Source organism: Oryzias melastigma, linkage group LG1, assembly GCF_002922805.2.
Source record: "Oryzias melastigma strain HK-1 linkage group LG1, ASM292280v2, whole genome shotgun sequence".
NCBI classification, from domain to species: domain Eukaryota; kingdom Metazoa; phylum Chordata; class Actinopteri; order Beloniformes; family Adrianichthyidae; genus Oryzias; species Oryzias melastigma.
In genome coordinates, this window is record NC_050512.1 from 28457509 (window position 1) to 28468114 (window position 10606).

A 10606-nucleotide genomic window follows, 5' to 3' on the forward strand; every position below is an offset into this window, starting at 1 on the left:
AGATCTCCACACTGTTCTTGAGCTGTTTGGTTTGGAGGACTCTAAAAGTCTGTTCGTTTATTTAGTCTATGACTTCCTCCACTTTGTCATAAATGGTAAATGGTGTATATTTGTAGGTTCTCTGAAGATCCAAAACAGACTCCTCATACAGTCACAGACCCATTCATCCATCCACACACATTCACACACTGATGGCGGCTCAGTGAACCAGGATTCAATGGGATTCAGTGTCTTGCCCAAGGACACATCAACACACGGGCCTGTTCTACCTTTGCACCCCGGCCTCCCTCTAAACCTCAGAGTCTAAAGCCATTGTTGATTGATGGCGGAAAACTGAGGAAATTTCTCGTTTGTTCTTGAGGCGATCGCAGAACCCTGCTGAAAAACGTTGAGCTTCTGACAGAAGTTCGTTCTTTCTCAAATGTTTACACAAGGCGGGTGCTTGTTTACGCAATCACTTTATGCACATGTGAACATAGAAGCTGCTTGGGGGAATGAACACCTTTGCCAAGACGCCATGTTCATATATCTACCTGTAACATTTCATAGATATAGGAGTTTATTCTTGTATTAGAACTAGGGCTACCACGATTAGTCGACTAATCGACGACTTAACTATTAAAATAGTCGACGACTAATTTAATAGTCGATTAATCGTTACTTTATATTAAATGGAGTCAAAGTAAAGTTGAAAGTTATAATGGCATTCTGCTAGCTTTTTGGACTATTTTAGCATTTATTAAGGTTTTTTGGGGTATTTTTGGGGGTTTAATTAATATTTCAGCGACATGCTATTTTTTGGCAAATTTAGGATTTTTTCAGTTTTTTTAGGCTAAATTCAGTTACGTGCTAGCTATTTTGGTGAGAAGCTGAAGGGATAGAATACGTATTTGGCCTTGATGTCATATAATTCCAACTGGGTACAAACCAGAAATATTAATTTTCAAACGATTGAGACTCCCGGGAGGCCATCACACGTCATTACCACATCTGAGTCCCTGATTGGTCAAAGTTCCACCTGGTTTAACTTTCAAAGGCTGCATGTTTTGTACTTAGAGCCCAAAAATGGTTGTAGAATATTGCATAGCAACACCTAAATATGAGAGTTTGAACGGGAATAGCCTAAAACGCAAATATAGACATGTTTACATGTATTTACATAGACTTTTCATTGGAAGTGGCTGCTTAAACTCATGTTACCAAGGCCAGTGTAACTTCATAGAGATTATTACGTGCAAATATTTAAGTAGATTAAGTTGCAAACTGACTGGTTTTGTTGTCCATAAGCGTATAATGGGTTTGAAAATTCTGAGTTTTAAAGTCCCGCTCCAATCATCTCCTGATCTCTTTTTAAAGCATTCCCATGGTCTTTTAACTATGATCATTCAGTTTTTCTTTATCAAAAGAAAAAAAACTTGACATTTTTAAAGACATAGTTCCTGTAGAGCGGCAAAGTTGATCAGAAATTCACCTGAGTTGGCACAGAGTAAGCCTGCTCTCATTTCCCATCATCCCTTTGTTTACAGTCTCCCACAAGCTCACTGCCCCTCACAACCCCAAGCTAATGAAGACATACATGGATCTATTTGTCTGCAAGTGGATGCATTGAAATGAGGCGGAGCCGAGAACATGTGGTCCAAACTGAAACGTCCTCCAGGAGAAGCAGAACAATGTTTACAATGTTAATAATCTGAACATTTTTGTTAGAACTTCTCCTTTTGAGAAACCATGTAACACTGTATGCAATTTAGTAAATTATTGTATTTCTAAACAAACATGTCCAAATGTGTAAACTGTGTAAATTCAAAATTGAATTGAATTAAAGGATTTTGAGAATCAAATCGTTTTTGGAAATGATAATCGATACTCAGCCCACTAATTTGAGCTTAAATGTCTTTATATGTCCTTCATTATTGGAAAAGTGGTACAAGAACGTGTTAAAAATACAGTTTTCATCGGAGTGGGTCTATACGTCTAAGTGCAGCAACTGGAATTCCCTTTGAAAGTCGTGATTCCGTTTTCTCTGACAGCCTTGAAAGCAGCACGAGAGCCAGCCCCGCCCCCGAGACCTCCCCCTTCGTACGACGTCACACCGACGGTTATTTGCATGAAGTGTTTTCTGGCTGCAGCTCCAACTCGCTTTGCTGAGCGACTCCGTCAAAAGGGGAGCAGCGAGAGGAGCAGCGGGGACGTCGCGAGGTGGAGGGCTCGAGTTTCTGCAGCGGAGGAGGAGGAGGAGGCAGAACGGAGGACACGACGGGAGCCGAGCTGGAGTAACAGATAAATACAAATAAATAAATACACACAGGGGAGGAAAAAATGGAGCTACCCGCCGCGGGAGAGCACGTCTTTGCGGTGGAGAGCATCGAGAAGAAGCGCAGCAGGAAGGTCGGTCACACTCACTGACATCTCCTGCCCGCGTGCGCCCCAGCACGCGCCTTCCAGTAACGCGTTTGTCTTCCGCAGGGGAGGGTCGAGTACCTGGTCAAGTGGAGAGGATGGTCCCCGAGGTGAGTCCTGGTGACACTCGCAACACGCGTGCGCGAGGGAATGTCAGCATTGTTGTGGGCGCGCGCGCGCTCTCGCTCGCTCGCTCTGTGTGGCGCGTGCTCGCTCTCGGTGTGATGGATGCGGTTTTACGATGTTTGCGATTCTGCCGAGCTGCCAATTCAAGGAGGACACGTCTATAATTGGAGGTTGTGTGTCGGGGGGGTGGAAGCTGCCCCCCACTCCCTCCTTAATGCGCCACATGAAAGTTTCATTTTGGGGGGGTAAACCATGTCATCATTGCTTCTTCTCTGTGCACAGATACAACACATGGGAACCAGAGGAAAACATCCTGGATCCAAGGCTGCTGGATGCTTTCCAGGACCGGTAAGATCAACATCCCTGCATTTAAAAAAAAAAAAACATTTTAAGTTTTTAGCCACCACGTTTGCAAAGGAGACTTCCTTTCCAGCAGAAACTTTCTGCAGATCATGTGACGGGGCAGATTGGTGTCAGATTCTGCTCCCGAGCTCAGTCGTGACGTAATGGAAGCGCCAGAGGACAACAAACAGGCGAAATGACCGGTGACGAAGTCTGGAAACAAAAACAGGGCTTTGGTTACCTGGTGACAGCTGGGACGGCCCCCCCCAGCCCCTCATCCAGGTTATAGAAGCTGAACCGCTGCGAGTTCTGGGGTAATTGCTGCAGGGCGGCGTAATTGAATTTCTCAAATGTGTTTAAACTGTCACTGGTTTTTCTCGAGACCCCCACCGGCACCACCTTTAAGCTGCAGGTCGCTGCAAAAACACCAGCAAACTCTCTGTTTCTGTTTTCGCAATTATCTCTGTCCCTCTCTGAGGGGAGGGGGGGGGTTTATTGAAACTAATTGCGAGTCTCCCCGGGGGGAGCCGAATCGTCTGAACGCCGAGCTATGAAAATACACCGAGTCGTCACTGTAATTAGATGTGAGGGGAGGCGGGCAGGTGGGGGGAGGAGTCTGACATCAGTGCTGTCTGTCCGCGGTGTTGAGTTACCGCCTCAGAGGAAACTCGGGGAGGGTGGCAGCCTCCGACTCATTTTCAGCTGCTGTGAAGGATTGGGGGGGTGTGGAGAGGATGCAACAGGAAGTGTGTTGCCATAGTGCCACTCTGATTCGCTGCTGTCTTCCTCTCCTGCAGGGAACGTCAGGAGCAGCTGATGGGATACCGCAAGAGGGGCCCCAAACCCAAACACCTCCTGCTGCAGGTGAGGGATTGGCGAAAACTCCGGGATAATCCAGGGGAGACGGTCGGGGTTGTGTAACTTTCAGATAAATTGTTGCATCAATCAAGGGCTTAAAAGGCAGAGCCCCCCATCCCCCCACCTGTGACATCACCCACAGAAAATGTCTTACCTGCGGTTTCAATGAAATGAACTCAATTCAGGGGCCATTTTTCCGCCATGTTGGAACCAGATGATATTAATTGGCTTTAAGCTTAATTTTGACCAATAAATGGTATTTTGGCTTTCTGGGACCAGCAGGTACTTCCTGTTTGGATCCTGAAGGGGGGGGGGTTACTGTGTCCAGTTATCATAGACAGTCAATGGTCTCAAGTTTTTAAGTCCATTCTCTACGTACAGTCATTGAACACACACTAGAAGCTCAACCAGCTGGACTTTTGACTGATTGACTTGAAGCTTAATTTTGACCAATCAGAGACTCAGATTTGGTAGTGATGTAGCATTCTTCTGTTTCAAAAGAACTGAATAATTCCAAGTTTTTGCCCATCTGGAATTATAGGAATAGAGCTGTGAAAGACAAAACCTGGAGCAAGATTTGCACCACTTTGACATTTCACACTTCAGTTGTAGGTGGTGGACAAGTGCTAGTAAACAGTAGAAAAGCAAAGTCTCGTTATGAGGCGAAGGTTCAAATCCCACTTCTGACACCAAGTATGTTGTGAGTTCCTCCAGGAATGTCAGGAATGTCAGATTTCTTCTTTTATTAAAGGAGAAAGAGCACATCAATTGCTCGCCCAGGCCACATCATCAGAAAACAGCTCCAACAAAGATGTCCTGCATCACTTCCTTTTGTACACAGAATGACCCTCCTAGTGGGCGGTCCAATCAATCATCACTTCCTGTTGCAACAGTTTTTCAATGACTTTCACAAATAATACTTAAACAAAAACATTTCCTCAGACCAATTCAATAACATCATCTGTTGGATATAGGAATTACACGTTCCACCTTAAAAATAAAACACAAAGATAGTGTCCGGTGGGTCATGTGACCGGCAGGATTGGACGCCAACTTCCTGTAAACGAATAAAACAGAAGACACTAATGATGATCGACTATATGTAAATGTATGGATTAAGTGTTGGCATCCTGCAGAGAAACAGGGATAGAGAGGAACGCAGGTACATTAATAGAATGGTGTGTTTACGTTTGTGTGAGTGCAGCGATCAGCTGACGATGCTGCACCGTCACAAAGCCCCTCCTTGCTTGTCTGGTGTGAACTTGGGCTGCCAAAAATGATTATTTTAATAGTCAACTAATTATTGATTACTTTTATGATTAGTCAACTAATCGGGTCGTGTGCAACAGTGGATGTGAAACACACGTCTTAACCATCATTAATGTTAAACTAATTAAAAATAAAGACAATGAAGATGATAGTTTATTACACTAGAAAGTACTCGCTGAAGATGCTGAATCTTTTTTTCGAAGATGGACTTTAATTGCTGAAGAGATGTACTGAAAATGCTAAAGCTATTTGCAAAAATGTTAAATTTGCTAAAAGGCTGTAAATGACAATAAGGAACTATGAAAAAGCGCTGAATTTGACCTAAATTTCTTAACATTTTGTAGTAAAATTGCTTAAAAATCCCTAATACATGCCAATTTTGCAAAAATATTTTGTGTGTTGTTTAAATATGAGCTGAACTCCTAATTAGCCCAAAAAATCTTAGTTTATTAAATGTCAAATTACCCAAAAAAGCTAGCACATTTCTTAAATACAAGCTAAACTCCAAAATTCCTCAGTAAGCAAAATGCTAGCCTGTTGCTAAAATCGAAGCCAAACATTAAATCAGTCAAAAGAAAAAAAATAGTAGATAACAAATTTGCCAAAAACATTGGCATGTTGCTTAAATATTAGCTTAACTCCAAATTAGCATTAAAAAAACCTCAGTAGATAACAAATTAGCCAAAAAAACTAGCACATCACTTTAATTCTAGCTAACTCCAAAATAGCCTCAAACTCCTCGGTAAACTAAATTAGTAAAAACGTTAGCTTGTTGCTAAAATATAAGCTAGACCCTAAATTAGCCAAAAAAACAGTAAACAACAAATTAGCCAAAAATGTTAACATGTTACTAAAATATTAACTAAACTCAAAATTAGCATAAACAAACCTCAGTAGAGGCCAAATTAGCCAAAAATCTAGCACATTGCTTAAATAGTAGCTAAACTCCAAAATAGCCTCAAATTCATCAGTAAACTAAATTAGTAAAAACGTTAGCTTGTTGCTAAGATAGAAGCTAAACTCTAAATTATCCTATAAAACCTCAGTAGATAACAATTTAGCCAAAAACGTTAGCATGTTGCTAAAATGTTAGCTAACTTCCATTTTTTTTTAATTACTATAAAAGATGAAAACAAAACCCGTGAATATAACTAACCTACTTACATTTTTGAAATTTGACTTTTCATTCATTTCCTAAGGGGCATATTTTGCTTAATATTTTAAAAACTATAGAATTTATGAATACTAAAAATACAAGCAGTAATATCCTTAACAAGCTGAACGTTTTGATACCAAGACAGTTGAAATAACTGAAAGTGTGATTAAGTTTTTACGTGCCAAAAAAGAAGCAGGAGAATCACTATAGTATTAAAGCATGCTTGACCAATCGTGGCAGCCCTAGAGTGAACACCAATCGCCTTCACGAAACGGCGTATAGCGTGTTCTCTTCTTATACCTGGAGAGCATCCATCGTCCAAATGTCTGATCTCTCCCTGTTCTCCTCTTCGCAGGTCCCGTCTTTTGCCAGGAGGTCCAACGTCCTGGCGGACCTTCATGAGGCGTCCCTGGAGGACGACGGTCGTCAGAAGTCCGGCCCCATCCAGACGCTCCTCCCCCCGGCGCAGCAGCAGTACCAGCTCAACAGCAAGAAGCACCACCACCAGTACCAGCCGCTGTGCCGGGAGGCAGAGCAGCAGACCAACGGCAAGAAGTTCTACTACCAGCTCAACAGCAAGAAGCACCACCACTACCAGCCGGACCTGAAGATCCACGAGCCGGTGTTCGCCAAGCCGCTGGAGGTCAAAGCTCCAGAGCTGACCAGCAAGGGGTACAACCTGCCCCCCGTGCTGCAGCAGAAGTGGGTCCGGGACAAAGACTCTGGCTGTCTGACCAAAGTGAAGGATATAACCATGGAGCTGAAGAAACTTCCCGCCGACCTCAACGGACACAAGGAGTCGGAAAAGGTGAAGTCGAAGGACGAGTCTTCGCCAAACGGCGGCGGCAAGCTGAAGATCGTCAAGAACAAAAACAAGAACGGCCGCATCGTCATCGTCATGAGCAAGTACATGGAGAACGGCATGCAGACGGCGAAGATCAAAAACGGGGACTGTGAGGGGGCCGGGAAGCCGGCGGAGGGGCTGGAGGGGGGGATGGAGAAGCACCTGGAGAAGATGAAGCTCGTCAAGAAGCTGGGCCTCATGAACGGGTTCCCAAAACAGCCCAAAGACAAACCCGTGGTCCTCTGCTCGGGATTCAAACCACAGAGCCCCAAAGAAAAGGAGCCGTCTGCTCAAATCCAGCTCGCCCTGACGGAGCAGGATAAGCCTGATGGGGTCAGAGGTCAGGAGGAGCTTCCACGGGATCATCCTTTACAACTGACAGGCAAGCCTAATCTGCTCGCCCTGCCTGTGGAAGGGACAGCCCCCTCCTCGCCGCTGGACACGAGGGGAAGCTGTCACCTAAAGCGACACCTCTCCGACGCCGATAAGGACGACCACAGCTCCGCCAAGCGCTTCCTCACCTGCCGGAGCATCAGCACTCCCTGCGCCGCCTCTTCCCCGGACCGGACCTACGCAGACCAGGAGGAACCCATCGACTTGAGGATCGTCAAGTCCAGGCCTTCGGCCGACGGCCGGACAGAAACTCCGACTCAACCCGACTCCACTCCGGAGAAGGCCGAGTCGGAGCCTGAGCACGAACCCAAAAAGGAGGACGCGTTCCCGTCGTTCCAGCCGTTCCTGGGGAATATAATCATCACGGACATCACGGCCAACTGCCTGACCGTCACGTTCAAGGAATACGTCACGACATAGCAGAGAATATCTCTATATTTGTATTCTTCAATGCTTGAATGTACAAATAAACTCTTGATGTTTTCAGTTTTGTACAGTTCAGATTTTCATATTTCTACCTAAAAGTTCCTCCTGTACTTCATCTTTAAACTTTAAAGAAAGTTGCACTTAACTTTTTGTAAATAAAAGGAGGAAGCTTCCTGTGAGTGAGCATGTTTAGGAGGATGTTGGATAAGCAGTAAAATGTTTTCACGAAAGATTTGTTGATTGCTGCTGTCCTCCTCTCTGTGGTTCAGGAAAGTGTAAAGTTCACCACGTCGGCTGCAATAGATGCTTAATGTCCTAAAGGCTTCGCGTCTGTTACGAAAGCGAACCCTTTTGCAACATTAAAACGCTTGGCAAATGACTTGTCGACGTGCTTCTTACCTCTGAGAAAGGAGATCTGGCAGAAATGCTGAGCATCTAAAAAGGAAGAGGCCAGCTCCCATAATAATCTGTTGAAAGGTTGTCATGACGGCGCCGGCTAATTCTGTCCTTTGCTCTATTTGTGGTTCAAGAAAGGAGCCGGTGACTCTTGAATGCTAAATCATTAGCTTACTGTAACTTTTCAACCGTTAACACAAATATTCCAGCAGATTTTGAAGGAGAAAAGCGGAATATCTGCTGGAATATTCGTGTTACACAGAATCTACTACGGCAAGCCACAAGCTCCATTCTGATGCATCCACTTTCCTCAAAACTGACGCACCAGTAAGGTTAGGTTGGGGTACTTCCACTAAAGCATTTTACGGCTGTAAAGGAGGCAGAACTGTCAGGAATGTTACTCGTTTTTTATTGTATTTCTTTGGCAGTGAACAAGTACGGAGTAGTTTTTGTGCCCAAAGTCTCAGTTTGAGATCAACATTTTTTAAATTGCAAACAGAGTAAAATATTATCATAAAATGTTGTAATATCCACATGAAAATATGCAATATTTGCTTTCAAAGCTTTATTTTTGCTTTCAAAAACTATTTTTGCGTTTGAAAAAAAATTCCAAAAATTTCCAAAAATTATTTGGTTTCAAAAATATTTTTGTGTTTGCAAACTGTTCTTTTGCTTTAAATAATGTTTGTGTTTGCAAATTTTTATTTTGCTTTTAAGTATATTTTTGCGTTTGCAAACTTTTATTTGCATTAAAAAAATATTTTTGCTTTAACAAACTTATTTTGCTTTAAATAATGTTTGTGTTTGCAAACTTTTTTTGCTTTCAAAAAATATTTTTGCGTTTGCAATTTTTTTTGCTCTCAAAAATATTTTGGCGTTTGCAAACTTTTATTAGCGTTAAAAAAATATTTTTGCGTTTGCAAACTTTTATTAACGTTAAAAAAATATTTTTGGGTTTGCAAACTTTTTGCTTTCAAAAATATTTTTGCAATTGCATTTTTTTTTGCTTTCAAAAATATTTTTGCGTTTGCAAACTTTTATTTGAGTTGAAAAAAATATTTTTGCATTTGCAAACTTCTTTTGCTTTAAATACTGTCAGTGTTTGAAAACTGTTTTTGCTTTCAAAAAATATTTTTGCGTTTGCAAACTTTTTGCTTTAAAAAATGTTGCATTTGCAGCTAAAATGTTTTTATGAGTTGTGCCTCATCTTGCTATTATTTTTGAAAGCAAAAAAATATTAAATATTTACATTTGCAAATCATGAGGTTTTATTCTTAACAATTTTACATTTTAGTTGCAATTTAAATTTTTGATATCAAAACTGTCCCTTTTGCTTGGTGGCACAAAAATGACTCCATAAACTAGAAGGTTTACAATAGGAGGGGTCAGTTGGTTGGGTGTACGGACTGACACGCAGGAAACCTGAGTATGATTCTCATTCTGCACATGGAGCTTCATCCAGCGTGGGTCAGCAAGACCCTTCACGGCACGGCCCAACGGTGGGGATGTACCAATAAATCTGGGTCTCCCTGTGCCTGAAAATATAGGGTTACTGCCAAACAATCTGTCTGAATTAGTGAAAGCTACTTTGCTGTGGCGACCCTTGACGGGAGCAACAACAATCTCCAAAAAACGGTAATTACTGGAGCAAATAAAAGTAAAATTGCTTAACTGTTGCCAAGTTGGCCACAAAAAGGAAGTGATGTAGCGTTCCCGTATGCAGGGATTGATCAGGAAGGTGTTACAGATCGAGTAAGAGCATTTGCTAAGTCCGAATTCCCTTCCTAATCTCTAACTACTAAAAAATTGGATTTTAAAGTTCCCTTTTGAGAATTTTTTTTATTTAAAAAAAACGTTTTAGTAGTGTTTTAATTATAAGTATGAAGTTTTTAGCCAAAATTCCCCAACCTAAATGTCTCAAAAATCAATTTTTCATGTTGATCTGGAGCCTCGTTTCTAAAATCTCCTCTGAGGGGGCGTGGCTTTTGGAGCTGAGCTGAGTAGCTCCGCCCCTGATTCTCCCTGTCTGATTATGATAGCTCTGTGTGTCACTAGCTTAAATCTTCACCGCTGCTACATAAAAATGTCCATCAATATGTGTAATGTCCAGCTGTATGGTTCTGATCCGGATGTCAGCTGGGACGAGGAAAAAAATCCTGATTCTTTCTCCTTCCAGTTCACCAAAGACTCTTTTAGCTAATTCTCCAATGTTTATTGACTGTGATCAATACATTCAATCATTGGTTTCTCAGAGTTCTTGATAAAATAATCAAAGCTAACATCAAAATGCTCTTTCATTGATTTACAATCCTTTCCAACTGCGGTCAAATGAGCCGCCGTTCACATTTCCGTGGTCACATCAAGAAGCTCCGTGGAGTCTGGTGGAGATTTTCCAG

The 10606-nt window shown here is 42.3% G+C and overlaps 1 protein-coding gene across 1 annotated transcript; it reads left to right on the forward strand.

The window, feature by feature from the left end:
- Window positions 1-2046: 2046 nt before the first annotated feature.
- Window positions 2047-8193, forward strand: LOC112157484 (E3 SUMO-protein ligase CBX4). Its single transcript, XM_024290240.2, has 5 exons — window positions 2047-2388; window positions 2467-2510; window positions 2809-2874; window positions 3666-3732; window positions 6507-8193. The coding sequence occupies exons 1-5, from the start codon at window positions 2320-2322 to the stop codon at window positions 7806-7808; spliced, it is 1548 nt and encodes a 515-aa protein (XP_024146008.1). The 5' UTR covers window positions 2047-2319; the 3' UTR covers window positions 7809-8193.
- Window positions 8194-10606: the final 2413 nt, after the last annotated feature.